This window comes from Rutilus rutilus (assembly GCF_951802725.1).
Source record: "Rutilus rutilus genome assembly, chromosome: 21".
NCBI classification, from domain to species: domain Eukaryota; kingdom Metazoa; phylum Chordata; class Actinopteri; order Cypriniformes; family Leuciscidae; genus Rutilus; species Rutilus rutilus.
The window spans coordinates 27,760,835-27,780,211 of NC_140226.1; the positions used below are offsets into that span (position 1 = coordinate 27,760,835).

Sequence of the window (19,377 nt, forward strand, 5' to 3'; positions counted from 1 at the left end):
TAAAGCACAAAAATAGTACCAGGGATTATAACTGTCATACTTTGTATGTTGTTGTCCTAGCCACGACGCTGCATAAATAAAAAACGTTTCTAAAATAGAATTGTCACCATTCGCCGTTGAGGCTGGTTAGGACAAAAACTCTGATTCACATGGAAAAGATACCTTTTTTTTGTACATCGCGGCGCATTTGGTTAGGACACGGGTAGTGTTTTGTTAGCGTAACGATTTTTGCATAAATCCACGATGAGGTATCCATAAATTATCTGTCAACTTGGGATGTTGTTTTGTTAATGTTAGAGTTATCAAGATTAAGATCTTAAATGATGGAGCTTAAAATATGACAAAATTATTTGGATTTGAATTGTGTACATTAGTGTAATCTAACAAAATTGAATATTATGTGGAATTTTAAATGCAGTGAATTTGATTTCTTTAAACGAATATTGAACATTTGAAATGTAATGAATAGAAATGTTTTTATGGCTGAATTTTATAGACATGTATTTTCAAACAGCTGTTTCTTTGTTCTGAAGTCTTAGACTGCAAATATACAGTTTTAAAAAATACAGATTCAAGTGGTGGTGGTTCAAGAGAATCCGTTTATCGTTCGGTCAGTCGTTTTTTTTATTTAATATTAAGAGTAGAGAAATGAGAATACAGCTTGAATATTAGATTTCTAATATTCTAATAATAGTCCTCCGCTGCTGAAGTTCTTTTTCTTAACGCGTTTATTGCAACTACATTTCATCTTTTTCTTATCAAACAACCAGACTAACAAATGGCTCGACACAACCTGTGCCGGGGCAGAGCCTAGACAGGGCTTTCTTCTGTGTAGACCAGCAGTTCTCAAGTGCCAGGGGGTCCGTGAAAATAATTTGCTACAACCTACCGTATTATCCAGACTGTAAAGTCACGTGTTTTATCATGAAACACGCTGTGATTTATTCCAAAGTGATTTAGGCCTATATAATGCATTTATCAAATTATCTAAATGTTGACTTTCAAAAGTCATATTATACGCTCCATATTAAATATAATTATAATTAACAAAACATATTAGGGATGCATCCATTTTTTTTAACTTTTTTTTTATAAAGTTGGGTAATTTAACTTGGAATGCTTTAGCTGAACACATTTTTCATATTGCTACTCTAGCATAATTATTATTATTTATTGATTTTTTTTGTCAGAGTGAAGTCCACACTGCTGACATTTACTAGTTGTAGCTTATTATGTGCTAATGAAATGTCATGTTTCCGTTCACCCAAAACCTAATATTTTTGGTTGCCTTTTGGTGCATCACTAAAACATGTAATAGTAATATTTTAAACAATAAAAACCCATAACATTTCCTTAATTTTCCCTCCTAACTTTCATGCCACACTTTTTGGATGTATAAGTTTTAATTTTCATCTTAATATACATTAATATCCATTTCAAATTTCAGAAAGCAAAAGGAAAGTCACGGAGGGTTGCGATTCTGCTTTTCATAGTGCATCCTTACTTCCCACATTACAAGACAAAGGAGACTCTCATAAGTCTAGTCAAGATGGTGTTGACACCACAACCTCGATAAAGGAAACCGGAGAGGGGGCGGAGCCTATTTTTGGAGCGTCACGTGAGAGAGGAGTGGGAGGAGCTTTAGACAGAGATCACTCTTCTGATGAGCTCAACAGCAAATTTCGTTCCCAGCGCCTCCGCTCTTCTTCCTCATCCTCTTCCTCATCCACCTCAGCGTATGAGACTCCTGGTCCGGTTGGTTTCGACACTCCTACCCCCACTCCTAAAAGCCCTCCTCCTGTGTCCCTCTCACCCCCATTAGTACGCCTCCCTCTGTTGTGCCCTTTTCCTCTGGCTTTACCCATGGGCACCAGCATGACCCTGCCCAAAGTTCGCACTCCTCTAACCCCCCGTGACAGCATCCAACTTGTGAAGAAACACCACAGTCAGCCGCAACCCGGCATAGAGCGCCTCCATCAGGTCAACGTCAACATTGATATCGGAAGCTGCACCTCTCCATCCTGCAACAGTCTGGTCCCTGGTTCAGTTCCCACACATGGGTTAGAGGAGACAGACATTGATGAAGGGCCGCCTGAACGAATGGAGGGAGTGGTGGAGGGGTCAGAGATGGAAGCTCAGGCTACTGATGGAGGCTTATTCGAAGGGTTGGCTAAAGAGTTTGAGATGATGGACCCAGAAGCTCTTAAACCGCCTACACCACCTCTGCACCGATTTCCCTCTTGGGTAAGACAGGAAAAAAATGCTACGTCTTGTACCTTAAATTGTGCAGCTTGTTGAAGAATAATGTTTTATAAGTTGCAAATTGCAAGTTACAGCTTAGCCTATTTGTAATGTAAATAAGCTCTTAGCTGCAGCTTGCTACTACATTTATTAAAACACAATTTTTTTTTAATCTTATTAAACTTTCAATTTGAAACATAACCTGACATGTAAACTAACAAAATAATTCACCACAAAATATCAATTTAAATTTAAACTCTTTTTAAATGTTTTATTATTTACATATGTAAATATACTATTCAGACTATAATGACATTTTTCATATATAAAGACTTTTAAAAAAAATATTATTATATAATATTATAAATATATATTTCATATAGTATAAATATATATTTTCAAATTTAATTTGTTCCTGTGATCAAAGCTGAATTTTCACTTGATCCTTCATAAATCATTCTAATATGATGATTTGCTGCTCAAGTAACATTTCTTATTATTATCAGTGTTAAAAACAGTTGTGCTGCTTAATATTTTTGTGGAAACTGACATTTTTTTCTGGACCCAAATTTTTTAACTGTAATGTAACTACAATAGATTTCATGATTAATTAATTTATAGAAGCAGTGAACTAATAGTGTAATCAAATAAAGTATCATTAATTAAGAGCAGGTGGTAGTGCAAGTTACTTTAAACGGTTGGTGCAACTCTACCCACATCACCCTAACACTATAGTGCCAAGTTTTGTATGGCATGATTAATGTTTGACACCACTATTTGCGTGTATCTGTGTATGTTTTTCAGGAGAGCCGGATCTATGCAGTAGCTAAATCAGGAATGAGAGTCTCAGAGGCCTGTCTTGGAGCCAAGACTCTTGGGAGAGGTCAGTCAACCAATCAGCAGTCATCATCACTCAGTATAGGCCTGTCACCAGCAATTGTTATAACACTATATGAACACATACCCTTAGATCTGTCAATTAGAGGTAAGGACTTGTTTGATGTCACTTCCTCTTACCTAACGGAAACACACCTGTGCAGGTGTGATATCTGTACTTTGAATCTTCTAAGAGGCTGAGAATGAGAATCTTCTGAGGGTGAGAATGAAAACCCTGCTTTTCAATATGCCGTGATGAAAGGTTAAAACCGCTGTGTAATTATTACCTCAGGGAGTATTCCACCTCTCACCTCAACTCTACAACAAACGTCGGTGGAACTGTGCTGTATTCTGCTTCGAGACACTAGTCTGATCAGACATTTGGTTTTATTTCTTATGCCACATACTCAGTGTAAAGATTTGGGAGTGACAGTTGCATTTAACCCTTCCATGCTGATACTGTTGAAAATCATATATGACAGATCATAACACAAAAGGCACCTTATAATGCATTGGATGGTCTCACGAATAATTGTATCCACAGTTATAATACATTATAGTACTTATTTTATGCTTTTAGAAAGTATAATGCATTAAATCACGACGAAAAAAAAAACTATTTCAGATGTAACAAGCAATCTCCAAATATTATAATGCATTTTAACTTTGGTTAACATTATTTATGAAAAGATATAATGCATTATAATGTACAGTATGAATACTTTTATAATGCATTATACATAAAAGCTTACAAGGAAATTCCTGGAAGTTTATTGGTCAAAAAGTACTATGAGAAGAGAACCATGAATAATCTTATACATCACCATTCAAAAGTCAAGGTTTTTTTTTTTTTTTTTTTTTTTTTTTTTTAAATGAAATAAATACTGTTATTCAGTAAGGATGCATTAAATTGATTAGAAGTGACAGTGAAGACATTTTGTAATGTAATGGAAGATTTCTTTGTCAAATAAATACTGTTCAACATTGGTAATAATAATAAATGTTTCTTGAGCAGCAAATCAGTTTAGAATGATTTCTGAAGGATCATGAGACACTGAAGACTGAATGGCTGCTGACAATCCAGCTTTGCCATCACATGAATATATTACATTTTAAAATATATAATAATAGAAAATAGCTATTTAAAATGTAAATAATTTTTGACTAATTAAATTCAGAAAAACATCCAAACCAATCTTACCGACCACAAACTTTTGAACAGTAGTGTGTACTTGCTAGAAAAAAAGAAAGACAACCAAATAAAATATAAGCAAATTAAAGGGATGGTTCAGCCAAGCATGAATTTGTCATCATTTACTCACCCTCAACTTGTTCCAAACCTGTATAAATCTCTTTGTTCTGCTTTTTTTCATACTATGGAAGTCAATGGTGCCCCACAACTGTTTGGTTACAAACATTCTTCAAAATATTTTCCTTTGTGTTCAGCAGAACAAAGAGATTTATACAGGTTTGGAACAACTTGAGGCTGAGTAAATGATGACAGTATTTTTTAATTTTGTGTGAGCAATCCCTTTAAATGTACAAACAAACACCATATTTGGCTGTTTCACTGATGTCTGTAAATGAAATGGCCATATGAATTTATATTGAAGTGCCCACCCAGGCCTTATTCATTTTTTACAACTTTGCGGACTTCATGTAAGTGCCCATGTGTTGTTTGTTTGTGTCTCCAGTATCCACCCAAACTCAGCACTCAACAACCGGCCCCTTCACCCACCTCATTTACAAGAACATCAGTGTGCCTGTGTACTCCACGTTTAAAGGGGTAAGATTACATCAATATGATACTTAACTCGTTATATATTACCAGTGTCACGCTAAAGTGTTATTGTACATAACAGGTCAAATCTACTTGTCTTTCTCATCATTCCCTCAATGTTCTTCTGCCCTTAGAAGGCAACTCAGATCAGCAATGTCCCTCTCCCGGATGATGACTCCGGTTCAGAAGACGACAGCAGCTCATTGGCCAGCTTGCACACGTCAACACTGGGGCCAGATAAAAAGGGCAGCACCCCTGGCAGCCCTCGGGCTGTCAAAAGAGGTGAGGAAATCTGTAAAACAAATATTTGTATTTAACATTTGAACCGTTTTCCCCTGTAATTTGTGAATAATATAAGTGTGTAGCATTGAAAATGTTCAAAGTCTGACCCAGGATCAACTCTTAAACCATTTTACGTCTTTTGTCCTGCAGGTGTTTCTATGTCCTCCATCAGTTCAGAGAGTGACTACGCCATTCCTCCGGATGCGTACTCGCTGGACAGCGACTGCTCAGAACCCGAGCACAAGGTTCAGCGCACCTCCTCCTACTCCTGTGAGAGTGTTGGGCAGGTACGTCTCTGCGCTCCTTCTACTTTGAGCCGTCTCCATATTGTCTTCTCATCTATGCTACCATTCAAAAATTTGGGATTGTAAATTATGCATAATGACAAGTAACTAACCCTAAACCAAACCCTAACCATAACTCTACAGTATATATCACAAGTGCCCAAATCTTGCATTTTGTTCACATATTTTTGTGTTTCTTCTTTTGAGATGGAAAATGTACAGGCCCGTGCTTCAGTTCTATGGATGTTTTACCCTGCAGGTCTCTGCGTCAGTCACTTGACTGAAAACTATGAATGATTATTTATGTTGAAAATGGTGATTCTTTGATGAATCGCAGGTCCAAAAGAACAGCATTTGCTGGAAATAGAAATCTTTTGTAACATTACTGATCCCAAATCTTTCAATGGTAATGCATATATTCATATATTTTAGTACATAGGTTCTTCAGATGACATTTGTGTGTGTGTTAGGCAATCTTTTCTTATGTCTTAGTTTTAGTCCAAGGAGGTCTGTAATACCTCGAGAAAGCTGTTAGCATTCCCGTTCACCCCGATCCTAATCCAGTTACATCGATAGAAGTTGGAAGACGGGTTGTCCGTGGTTAAACGCTTTCTATGTGTCTTTCTATATAGGAGACTCTAGAAAAGACAGGTTACTTGCTGAAAATGGGCAGTCAGGTAAAGGCATGGAAGAGGCGCTGGTTCATTCTGAAGAACGGGGAGATCTTGTACTACAAGTCGCCGGTGAGTAGACTTTTCCACAACTCTGCGGCGGTGTTCGAGAGAGAGAGAGAGTGAGGGAAGGAAGTTTAGAGTTACAGCGCTGATGATATCTGCCTTTTCTCTGTTCTCAGAGTGACGTGATCCGGAAACCTCAGGGCCAAATGGAGCTGAACTCCTCGTGTCATATAGCCCGCGGAGAGGGAGCTCAGACATTCCAGGTGAGAGACACACTGATACACCTAAACAGCCTTTAACAAATCTGTCAGCCTGAGGCTTTCAGAAACAGCCTGATATGGGTATCACATGAGCTTCGCTTGCGTTTTGAGGGAATGTACAGCTCTCAGCTGCTGTCATTATTGGATTTTCAAAGTCGTAATAATAACAATAATTGGGTATTATCTATAATTTCCTCAAACTTTAATCCGTGTCATCACATCTGTTACAATTTTGGAGGAACTGATGATCATAATCATAAAATTATTTGGAATAAATACTACAGTACATTCCATGATGGCCAAGATTATTCAGAATCTTCAAGCATTCATGTCAAATCTTCAACTCACTTAATACTCAACAAATAGCATAGTTAAGGATGCACCATGTATCAGTTATAATGGATGGATAAATTAATTGGATAGACAGATAGACAGATAGATAGATAGATAGATAGATAGATAGATAGATAGATAGATAGATAGATAGATAGATAGATAGATAGATAGATAGATAGATAGATAGATAGATAGATAGATAGATAGATAGATAGATAGATAGATCTATCAATATTTAAATTTAATATCTGCCATTTAGCGATTATCGGCCATAACATGAAAATAATTATCCCCTTATCTTAATCGGACATAATTTTAATATCAGTGCATCCCTAGTCAAAACCAGTTTTGCTGGCTAAATCTGTCAATCTTTTTCTCATGTGCATGTTGTGTCTAGTTAATTACAGAGAAGAAGATCTTTTACTTGGCTGCAGACTCTCCAAATATCCTGGAGGACTGGATCAGAGTTCTCCAGAATGTTCTCAAGGTCCAGGCCAGTGGACCAGTTTCCATGGATAAAGAATTCAAGGCCACGGTGCGAGGCTGGCTAACAAAAGTAAGAGTTCACAGGAGTGTTATGGAGGTTTTGAGTGAGAGAATGATTGAATAATGTGTTTGAACAGTATATCTAGATATAAATGTATCTTTTCATAGCATAACAGTAAGAGTTTTGACATGTATAAAGCAATGAAGTGATGACGATTACAGGAGGAATGAGCAGGTGAGCATGAGGATTGTGGGGTGAGATTCCTGGATGGCTGGTGCATGATGGGACAGAGCTGAGGTCATCAGGCCTGGAATGTATCTGATAGGTTGTCCCTGATCACAGGCTGTGTATATCGTTGTTGATAGGACAGGTCAACTTGTAATTAAAGTCAGCATGAAACAGAAGTTGTGATAGTCTTTTCTTCTCTATTGTGATGTTTATCTGAGTGTGAAATGGCTTCTTGAACGAGAAAAAAAGTAAGCCGGGACTTGATTTTGTCTTCCTTTGGGACTTAATTGGATGGTTAGATGGTTGTGGTTTTTCTCGTGTGAGTGACAGGTTGCCCTGCCCTCGCGCCGGTAAACACTTCATGAGAGAAGAGATGAGATGCAAGAGGGAGGGGAAGATATTTCGAATAAATGATATTCGGATCAATTATTTATAATAAATACTACAATATTCCATAAAATTGTCATTTTGGTTTCATGGTGACTTTATGGGTATGTTAATGGCATGGTTTTTCCATTTGAATGCATTTGATTTAACCATACATTTTCAGTTTGATGAATGAACCACAGATTTGATCTAATGTTTCTTTCACTTATTCCTTCTCTCTCCATTTTTCTGATGATGTTTTACATTTTACTACAGGTGAAACATGGTCATTCAAAGCTTGTGTGGTGTGCTTTGATTGGGAAAGTCTTCTACTACTACCGAAACCTGGAAGACAGGGTAGGTACTTTTAGCTTCCTTAAATTCAGATAAACTGAGGGATTTTCTGTTAGTAGCTCTGCAGAGTTTTCATTTAAGCTGAAGTGTGTAATATTGATGTTAAAATAAAATAAAATATTCAGGTAATTTGTAAATTAATTTATGCATATGCTGCTATTGTATGTTGAGATCAAATATGTGTTTGTCGCAGTTCCCACTGGGTCAGCTACGTGTTCGGGAAGCGCGTGTGGAAGAAGTGGACAGATCGTGTGATTCTGACGAAGATTATGAAGCAGGTGGGCGGGGCTTCCTCTCCTCTCACTTTACGTTAGTGGTCCATCCCAAAGAGCAAAGCCCTACCTACCTGCTTGTCGGCACTAAACAAGAAAAGGTACCACTCACACCACAAACGCAATCTGAATTTTGCGCTAATGCTTTGTATTTTGTTAATTAGAATGCCATATGTAAACAAGTTTATTAATATGATATTAATAAAATGTATTAATTGATATTAATATCAATTTTCTGTCAAGGTATGTGATTACAAGTGTTGGGGAACTACTTTACTGTAGCTTGTTAAGCTACAAAGACTATGTTAGGATAACAGCATTAAACAACATTTGAGACAGATCAACTTATCAACTATTACCATCAATAAAACAAGATTTTTTTGGGGGGTTCGTTAAGATTTTGTAATGTTTTTGAAAGCACTTTTCTCAAGGTTACACTGATGTGTTAAAAAAAAATACAGTAAAACAATAAAATTGTGAAATATTATTACAACTTAAAACAGCTGTTTTCTATTTTGAATAGATTTAAAAATGTAATTTATTCCTTTCATTTCTGATTTCCATTTAAGTTTTTCAAGTTGAAGTATACATTTTTTATCAATCCAATTACAAGCGGATGATGCTAAATACAGGTTTAAACGGGGTCTAAAAAGTTTTGAGCTGGCCCAATTTCGACCACTTCTAGAGCTAGTCGAAAATGCATTTGACTGGATTGCTTTCATAGTTTTTAATAGTTAGGATTGCTTATCGTAATCTCCTACTAGGAGTTTTCTTAGTAGGAAAATACGAGTTTCCTAGTAGGAAATTATTGTAATTTATTGCCATTACTCTGAAAATTTGACACATCTAGTAGGAAATATGATTTGAGAGGGAGTTTATGTCCAATTTCACGAGAAATTGCTGTTTCAATTTCACGCTCATGTGGTCGAATGCGTTCGAACAGTCACAAAAAAACGCCTATACTGACATAATGCGTACATATTATGGGAAACGCGCTAGCCAGACAGGATTTAAACTTTGTCGGCTGAAGACCCAAGTTTGGTTTGAAGACGAAAAACGTTCCAAGCACAATGTTCTCTAGTCATTCCTGATTTAGATAGACTCTCCCCTCGAAGAAGTCAGGACAGAGGTGATTGAAAGTGGACAAAATAAAAGGATTAAAACACCAGGTGTAAACGGGAATGTCTCCCTCGTCTACTTGTGATCCGATCGACCAAAACGCATCTTAATTCCAGGTGTAAAGGGCCTCTGTTTCTTGCTGTCTTTCTCACAGGACACCTGGCTGTACCATCTGACTGTCGCGGCGGGCAGTTGTGCCAGCCTGAGGGTGGGCACCGAGTACGAGCAGCTGATTGGCAAGCTGTTGGATGTCGATGGAGACCCAGGTCAGAGGTTACTTTTAAATATCTACTTCTATAACACGTACAACTGCTTAACTGCTTCTCAAGTCACACGACAGACTGGATGGTTTTAAATTGGGATAGACAGATAGAATGACTCCATCTAGACCCCAGACAGTGTTTACGACCAGTTCTGATGGCAGCTGTTGTGCCATTTTAATTTGTTTTTCAATCTGTGTTGATGTGTGCAGACTCTGCTCAGTGGAAACGTGAAGTGCTGTGCTTCAGTAAGGAGGGTCTGCGCCACCCCCTCACCACGCTGCCCTCCGAGGCTCTTCAAACTGAAGCTCTCAAGCTCTTCAAGGTGAACGCTCCCGTCGGTGTCTTCTCTTTCTTTCTCAGTGTCCTTTATCCTTCTTTCTGCTTTATTCACATTCACACATCGCTCAAGTCTTGATGTCCTCTTATGTCCCTTGAAGAGTCACTCCCATCTCTCAAACACTTCTAAGTTGTCCTCATCCTCCTCTCCTGAGAGGTGATGGTGCCGTCCTGTCCCTACTGTGGACTCCCACAGCAGGATCAAAGGCAGTGATGGGAGGCCTTGTGCTCATTATAGCACAGGAGATAAAGAGCTGGATTTGGCTCTGATTGACATAAAACCTCTCTGCGGTGTAGTCATGTTGGGGAAGCTGCTTTGAAACTATAGCTTAACAAGATACGAGCTTGTTCGTTCAATTCATGTTAATGAATTCAAATTAATCTCATTTTGAGTCTGAACAAGACTCAGAATGAACTCTACAAACAAGCCCTCTCAATTTAAAAAGTAATTTAACAAATCAGATATTTTATATAAACGGTCATCTGCTGACCGACTAAACGAGAGAAGGCATTTCGTTTGTTCAGTTTGTCATGCGAGTCTCATTCACAACAATTAGAGAAAAGTGGCGTAAGAATAATGAATGTATAAAAATGGCCATTGATACAATTAAAATGACAATGTCATAATCTGTGTTATTTTAGTATCATTTATATACTATTTTGGATTGGGTTTAATTCATTTAATTTTAGTTTCAGTAATTTTGTTATTTGGTTAATATTTTTATTTTTTATTTCAAAACATTTGAAATGTTGATTTGGTAGCTATTTGAAATCAAATGCGCTTAAGTTTTTCATATAATATTTATTTTTCATATTATTTCAGCTTTATTTCAATTAACAAAAATGATTTGTAATAGTTTGTTTTAGTAAACAGTAACAACACTGCTCATAATGTATTAAGATTATTGTATTTTCCATATCATAATAAAAAATGAATGCTCAGCAGTTCACAAAACAGGAAAACTGCTCTGTGGTCACTTGTGGGCGAAACACTTTCTTAGTAGATTTGTAGATGCTAATTTTAATAAATGATAAGATTTTTTGGTTGTGATTAACTTTTTTTTATTTTTTAATGATTCAGTTGAGTGAATGATTCAGTGACTCAAAACACAAAAAGAAAATCACTTGAGGGCACTTAACCTGCAGAAAGAGTCACTAAACGTATCAGTAAATGAATGAATGAATCATTTTGTTAAATAGATTAAAAAGACTTGAGTCTCAAGGATGAATCAAAATCCTTACATCAGAACTCTTAGTAGTATGCAGGAGTGCACGTGACATACTCACTTAAGTGTCTCTCAGATCACTCATTTTTACTTTGCTACTGTTATTCATAATGCAGACAAATATAGCTAGTATAGTTACTTCTCAGCAGTGGCTCTCAGCACTTTGTGTGGGAAATGGCACTAGCCCTGTAACGTCTCGTTTTGAGGACAGGCCTAAACATTTCATTTTGAGTTCAAAGAGGATCGCTGACAGTGTTTGGAGAGATGGTCTCATTCCAGTTGCTCGTGGTTTCACCCCAGGCTCCCATTTTCTATTGAGAACCCTGTTCTCCTGAGGTTTACAGACATTATGCCCTATTGACAGTTCAATGGCGTATCCTCGAGAGCTAGCATCATACGCAGCCCTCGGTGCTCTTTGAAGATCAGAGGCACTATTTAGGTAGTCATTTGATACTGAAAGAAAATGTCTCCCACTCTGAAGTAATGAATGGGGGGTCGACAGCTACATCCTGACTTGATTTAATTTGCATTGTAAGAATTTCTGTAAGAGCAGAAACGGAATGTTAATAAGAAAGTAAAGCATGTTGTTGCATGCGCTGACTGTAGCAGCTGTGTGTGGTGATGTGAGGTGTTCGCCATCTGCTGGTTGCTCTGTTCTCATCGGAGACACTAGTGCCATAAATCCCAATCTCGTTTGGCCTTTTAGGTTTGGTTTAGGTGTGAGGGTTTGGGTTAGTAGAATAAGTTGACATGTAGTTGCAAAGTTACTTATAGTCAGTAGAATGTCTGTTGGAGGAGCATCACAATAAAGTGTTAGCAGATATTAAGCAGACAGTCTACTAATACTCTAATGAGAGTTGGTTGACATGTAGTTGCAAAGTTACTTATAGTTAATAGAATGTATATCGGAGAGTGTTTTGTTTTTTAAATGTTCTCTTTTGAATTCATGTTGGTTTCATGTTGTTTTCAAAAACTTACACCAATTTAAAGAAAAAAACGATTGTCTCTTAAAATGTAAAGTGGTGTAAATATCAAGTAAAAAGTAATAACATATTTTTTCTTACGTCTTATACATACTTGAAGGCTAAGGATTTTTTGAGGATTTCAAAATTAAAATAAACTGAACTTACTTTGCCTGATTGAGTTATTTGACATTTTTAGGTGACTTTTTTTTATGAATAACATTTTGTAATGTATTTTTGTATAAATTAATAAATAGGATAAAATGTGAGTGTATACACATGCATACAAATAAGTTTTTTTTTTTTTTTTTTTTTTTGGCCCTGTTAGTCTTGCCAGCTTTTCATCAATGTGCTGGTGGAGTCTCCCTCAATTGACTACCACACCTCGCTGGCCCAGAATGCACTGCAGGTGTGCCTAACACATCCAGAGCTGCAGAATGAAATGTACTGTCAGCTGATCAAACAGACCAACTGCCGCACTCCTCACAGCTATGCCCTCACACAGGTCAGTGTCATATTTGTGCAGACACACACTTCACACTGAATCATCAGATCAAGTGTTGTATCTCTCTCTCTCTCTCTCTCTCTTTCTCAGTGCTGGCAGCTGTTGTCATTGTGTGTGGCTCTCTTCCTGCCTCAGCATCATTTCCTGTGGTACCTGAGACAGTACCTGCAGCAGAACGCAGATCCCAGGTCACTGGCCGTACTGGCCCTAAATCCTCCTATCAATTCAAGTATATAGTTATATATCTGACTATATAGTTGTAAACCCAAATATATATTTATGTTTGTAATTTATACTAATAAATCTGAATATATACGTATACAGTAGATTGTAAATAGTTGTACTATTTATAATTAAATTATGTATGTATATATGTATGTGTGTGTATATATATATATATATATATATATATATATATATAAAGGATTTCTAACAACTGTATATTTTAAGAATTTACATTTTATATATCTGTAAATCAGATTCACAATTGTATTATCAGACTTACAACTATACACTTCCATTCAAAAGTGATTTTTAAAAAGTTTTTGAAAGTCTTTTATGCTCACCAAGACTTATATATTTATATATTTATTTGATAAAAAATACAGAAAAAAAACCCGGAATATTTTGAAATTTTGTTACAATATAAAACAACTTTTTTCTATTTTAATATTTTTAAATTGTTATTTATTCCTTGGATAGCAAAGCTGAATTTTTGTATCATAATTACAGAAATAACAATCTTATTACGCTTATAACAAGTGGGGAAAATCTGACAGTGAAACTAGAGAAATTATGTTTGGATTTAAGGGCATTTTGTTGTGTTTACTGGAAAACAAGACTAAGGACTGATTAGAATAAGGGTTTTGCAGTGATGTCTAATGTACTTGAAAGCCTGAGTTTGTTTATGTACACTCATAGGACGGAAGTGGGGAAATATGCTGTGTACTGCCAGCGCTCAGTAGAGAGAACTTTGCAGAATGGAGAGAGAGAAGCAAAGCCTTCGCGGATGGAAATTCTATCTATTCTTTTGAGAAACCCCTATCATCACTCTCTACCCTTCAGCATACCTGTACACTTCATGAACAACACTTATGAGGTACACAAACACTTTCAGTGGCCCTTACATTACCCCAGTAAAGCTTACAGTATCATATACAGCCTCTAAATTATGAACATGATCAAAACTTTGCTGAAAAAGAAAAAGCTGTACACCATCTACTACAAGCCTTCTGATTTAGAGATTATACTTTTTAGTAAGTAAAAGGCCTTTTAGCAACTTTTACTTGACTATCCATAGTTTTTTGGAAAAATCATGTTAAAATATTAGGATCAAATATGACACACCAGTCTTTTGGGGAATGTTTATTTGTACATCTCTCAATCATTATTTTATTGCATTGCATTATATGTTTGTCCCCACAATAGAATCTACAGAGCTTTGATCATAAAACTAAGCATTATATATCATCTTACTAAGACATTATTGGGAGGTAAAGAGTGACACCTGATATTTATATGCATTTTATGTAAGTAGTCTGCCATACTGGTATAAAAATTCTCATTGCTTTACATTACAAGCTATCAAAATTGAATTTAACTTTTTGTCATATAAATATGGCAACTTCACCAAATTACATATTTTTGTTCAGTTTGGGCCTCTGAATAAAACCGAGTGCCAGGAATGTTTGTATTGGACTTTTTTGAAGTCAAAACAGGGTTCACAACCGATCTAAGTATGTATACCTTGGTCCATTTCTGTTAATAATAAAGAGTAAACTATATACGATAGCATCTTAGTAAGATATAAGTCAACATTTGAACAGCTTTTTTTTTACACATTTGTATCATTAGATATTTGAGTAAGTTTAAACCCAATACTTACATTTAAAAGTGAAATTCAGCATTTTCTTGTCGTCACTGGCATGCAATGCATCTTGGGATAGGCTAGGCTGCGAAGGATCCACTTGTTCTATCCTTCATGGCTCGGGAAATAAAGGATGCATTTATAGGCCGCATTCTTTGAATGGAGACAGCCCTCGTCACGCCGCTGCAAATGCAGCCTTCGAAAGATGCAGTCACTGAATTGGGACACAGCTTAAATGAGCCGTGAAAGCCTAGTGCATCAAATATGATATTTGACAAAAAAACAAACAAATTATGCAAACTTTTACCTGTTACACCTGATATTTTATTCTAGCTTCATGCATTTTTTTTTTTTATCAACACTTGAACGTAGGTTAGTTTCATAAAAAAAAAAAAAAAATGTGTGTCCATGTTAATGCTTCTTCCTCCTCCTCCTCCTCCTCATGAGTGTCTCCTACACACCAGCCTCTCATTATAGATGATCATCTGTGTCCATGTTAATGCTTCTTCCTCCTCCTCTTCCTCCTCCTCCTCCTCCTCCTCTTCCTCATGAGTGTCTCCTACACACCAGCCTCTCATTATAGATGATCATCTGTGTCCATGCTAATGCTTCTTCCTCCTCCTCCTCCTCCTCCTCTTCCTCCTCCTCATGAGTGTCTCCTACACACCAGCCTCTCATTATAGATGATCATCTGTGTCCATGTTAATGCTTCTTCCTCCTCCTCCTCCTCCTCCTCTTCCTTCTCTTCCTCTTCCTCTTCCTCCTCCTCATGAGTGTCTCCTACACACAGCCTCTCAATATAGATGATCATCTGTGTCCATATTAATGCTTCTTCCTCCTCCTCCTCCTCCTCTTCCTGCTCTTCTTCCTCCCCCTCCTCCTCCTCCCCTCCTCCCCCCCCCCCCCCTCCTCCTCCTCCTCCTCCTCCTCCTCCTCCTCCCCTCCTCCCCTCCTCCCCCCCCCCCTCCTCTAATTTTTGTCGCATGTGCATAAGAAATGCTTCTATAGCTTGTTTCTGCTGCTTCTCTTTCTGTGTTTTGATCTGGAGATTCTGGACTCTTTCAGAAGATGGGTTATAGCACCCCCTACCATACAAAAGTGAAAACACGGATTGCAGAGTTAATTTGCAGTCAGGACGGATGAGCATTTACACTACACGTGCAATGTGCTCACATGCGTTTCTGACTACCTCCATATGTGGTTGCTTGTGTTCTGGTCAGAACAGGTTTTAGCCCCCATTTACACCTGTATTCAGCATTGACCACTTTTGATCCGGTCACAAAAAATGCATGGTTGATTCCAAGGGTAAACAGGTCCTTGATATATGATATAGAATGCATGACAGTAAAATGTTTTACTATACAGGATGTTCTTCATATCATCTTATCTTTCTCCACCTCTATAGGTTGTAGGTTTTGATGGTTCGACCACAGTGGAGGAGTTCCTGAACACAGTGAACCAGAGGGCAGGCATGAGGAAACCACAGATTTCAGGCTTTGCGCTCTTCACTGACGACCCCTCTGGCAAAGACCTGGAGCACTGCCTGCAGCCCAGCAATAAAGTATAATATGAACATTAAATATTACAGATTTTATAAAGTACATTTTCTTTGCTGCAAAAAAAATATTTTTGTAATCCTCTGGTGCAGATTTGTGATGTGATCTCCAAGTGGGAACAGGCACTGAAAGAACTTCATCCTGGAAAATATGAAGGAACACGGATTGTCCGTCTCACTTATAAAAGCAGGTACGTTTGAAATACGGTGCTCTCGTACACCAATGAACAATGACATGATCAATTAAGAATGTTTTTACCAATATTTTAATAATGTTAGTATTCAATCTTCCTCATAGGCTGTGTTTCCGAGCTCAGGCTAAGGGGGAAACTGAGCGAGAGCGCCTTCTGCTGGCCTATCAAGTAAATGAGGAGGTACAACAAGGGCACTTCCCTGTCAGTAAGGAACTGGCCCTGGAAGTGGCTGCGCTGATGGCACAGGTGTGTGTTGATCTAAATCACATGAGTGTATCTGAAGTGGTGGGTAACAAACACAACTCAATTATCTTTTAGGTTGAGCATGGTGACCTAGACCGGCCAGCAATGTCTACTGCTGGTTCTCCTCAGCCGAAGACCCAACAGGTCCTTCTGCAGGTACTGGAGCGTTTTTACCCAAAACGCTACAAGCAAGAATTCAGCATGGAACAGCTCAGGTAAATTCACATTCATTTGATTGAGTATATTATAATCACGTCACATTCATGTTTATTATATTATATTATATTATCATTTATCTTTAGCATTTAATTGTATACTATTTAATTTAATATAATTATATAATATTAATATAATTAATGTCATAATTATTTTAATAAATAGTATAATCAGTATAATAGTTATTTCTATTATCTGTTATATATAGGGGGGGTATTAACATGCCTAAGACTTTTGCACAGTACTTTGTGTATATATATATATATATATATATATATACATATACATACATATACATATATATATATATATATATATACACATACATACATACATACAATATGTATATACTTTGCTTTAGTGACATTAATATGCTGTTTTTCTTCATTTAAAAGGAGCTCACTGAATGACACTCTATACAAACACTCTATTTAATAGTAACTTTGTCCCACAGGGACCTGGGTGAGCGTTTGGCCACTAAGTGGTCTGTCCTGGGTGGGTGCACAGCCTCCGAATGTGTGAGAATCTATCTGACCGTGGCCCGCAAGTGGCCTCTGTTTGGGGCCAAGCTGTTCAGTGCCAAGGTAAATTCAGATGTACGAGAGGCTACAGTTTCCAGAACCACTGCCAAAATTACGTGGTCGCAACCTCGACCACTTAAAAAGGTTTTCAGATGTACCTTTTCACAAGAGCGCTGTTAAAACATGACAGAATTTCTCCTTTTACTCCCACTCTGTTGGTGCACAGCCATTGCCTCCCTCTTCATTGGATCAAACTCAGGTGTGGCTGGCTGTAAATGAGGATGGGCTGAGTGTCCTGGACTACACAATGGTGAGTGTATGTGGATACTTATAGTTTCAGAAAGTAAGACTACGTTAAAGGAATATTACGGGCCATTTACAACTTAAGCTCTTAAGTGTGCTGTTAATTACCATTTAGACTCCCTCAGGTTGTAAAAACAAATGAAAAACATACTTACAGTAATGTTCTTATAATGGGAACCTACAAGTCAAAAGTGCAGTGCAACTAGAATGCTGTTAACAGGGTATGTGATGTTATTACAATGTAATTGTAAATATCTTTTAAATCTATAAGCACATAGCTGAGTCAAAAGGAAATACACTTAGAATACATAATTCAGTCATGAAACTCTAACCGAACACTGATTGGTTCCTCTAACGCTGTGGCATTAGCCAACCGGATGTACTTCCTAATCCACGTAACCATATATTCCGTACATTTCGATCACCCTGCTGCATGATTATGAAAAATGTTGTTTACCCCTCCTCCTCCTCCTCCTCCTCCTCCTCCTCTCTGGTGCCACTTGTAGAGATCTGCTATAGGGGTTTTAATATACTATTGCAGCAGCATGTCCTTAATGTGTTATTTTAACTAAGCTGAACAAATTGTTGTAGTGTTATATATTGTTGTAGTAGTGTATGTACATTCCATGCCCCATGATGGTTAAATAATTCACTCCGAGAGTTGCCACGATTGAACTAGTGTATTACTGGAAATGAACAAATACTCCAATACTGATCTCAACCAATTAACATTTATACACATTCGCTGTTCCAACCTATTTTTTACAGTCTATGGTTCCAACATATCCCACCACTTAAATATATTCATGTTTTAGTGATGTCCATGGGTAGCGCACAACCAGACGTTCATTCACCTAGAAACGTAGTCCCAGCTCAAAAGAACAGTTTAATCAGCTATACAAAAATATGAGCTTCATATTTCTGCTTTACACCTCTGGTCTTCAAGCTTGCTGGGCCTCTTTTGTAAGTGCACTTCTTTTCAGACCTTTAGCGCCCTCTCTTGGCGCGGTGCATTTCTCAATCCTGCTCTTATTGTTTCTAGAACTGTATAAGATCTATCTGGCACTGAGGGAGCCACATTGGCAGGTGTGCTGGTTTGAAATGTTTATTGACCTGGAAGTTTCCAAAAGCTGTTCCTGATATCTTGCCCAGTTGGCTGTATTCTCACTTGGAGAAGTCTAGCTGTTTTGAGAAAGAATAAACAGGGTCAGGGCAGACTCTGTAATTTTCTATTTTTATGTCTTCTTTTATTTTGGTTTACCTCTTCATCCAGTCACTATTCTCACCAGCTCACTGAAAAAAAAATTAAAATCCAAACGGGAACAGAAAGCCAGTAACAGTAAAAACTTTAATATTGTGATACATATTAAAATTTTAAACGGTTGTTTTTATATTTTAAACATATTTTAAAATATATATTCCTGTGATGACAAAGCTACATTTTCAGTGTCACATAATCATATTAATATGCTGATTTGGTGCTTAAAAAAACATTTCTTATTTATTATCGTCAATGTTGAAAGCATGTACTGATTGTACTGATCAATAATTTTGTGGAAACTGCGTTGCAGTATAAATAGATTTAAAAGTATTTACTGTCACTTTTGATCAGTTTAATGCATTC

The 19,377-nt window shown here is 37.2% G+C and overlaps 1 protein-coding gene across 3 annotated transcripts in view; it reads left to right on the forward strand.

Moving 5' to 3' along the window:
- Window positions 1-19,377, forward strand: part of plekhh1 (pleckstrin homology domain containing, family H (with MyTH4 domain) member 1) — a 111,679-nt gene that overhangs the window by 90,007 nt on the left and 2,295 nt on the right. For all 3 annotated transcript variants that reach the window (XM_084392691.1, XM_084392689.1, XM_084392690.1), the window contains exons 8-28: window positions 1,448-2,244; window positions 3,046-3,124; window positions 4,812-4,903; window positions 5,032-5,179; window positions 5,330-5,466; window positions 6,096-6,206; window positions 6,317-6,403; window positions 7,134-7,292; window positions 8,094-8,174; window positions 8,365-8,544; window positions 9,717-9,828; window positions 10,035-10,147; window positions 12,678-12,854; window positions 12,945-13,042; window positions 13,776-13,953; window positions 16,127-16,282; window positions 16,370-16,467; window positions 16,575-16,716; window positions 16,789-16,928; window positions 17,384-17,513; window positions 17,677-17,760. In XM_084392691.1, the coding sequence (XP_084248817.1) occupies window positions 1,448-2,244; window positions 3,046-3,124; window positions 4,812-4,903; window positions 5,032-5,179; window positions 5,330-5,466; window positions 6,096-6,206; window positions 6,317-6,403; window positions 7,134-7,292; window positions 8,094-8,174; window positions 8,365-8,544; window positions 9,717-9,828; window positions 10,035-10,147; window positions 12,678-12,854; window positions 12,945-13,042; window positions 13,776-13,953; window positions 16,127-16,282; window positions 16,370-16,467; window positions 16,575-16,716; window positions 16,789-16,928; window positions 17,384-17,513; window positions 17,677-17,760 (3,299 nt within the window). The remainder of the gene's footprint in view (window positions 1-1,447; window positions 2,245-3,045; window positions 3,125-4,811; window positions 4,904-5,031; window positions 5,180-5,329; window positions 5,467-6,095; window positions 6,207-6,316; window positions 6,404-7,133; window positions 7,293-8,093; window positions 8,175-8,364; window positions 8,545-9,716; window positions 9,829-10,034; window positions 10,148-12,677; window positions 12,855-12,944; window positions 13,043-13,775; window positions 13,954-16,126; window positions 16,283-16,369; window positions 16,468-16,574; window positions 16,717-16,788; window positions 16,929-17,383; window positions 17,514-17,676; window positions 17,761-19,377) is intronic.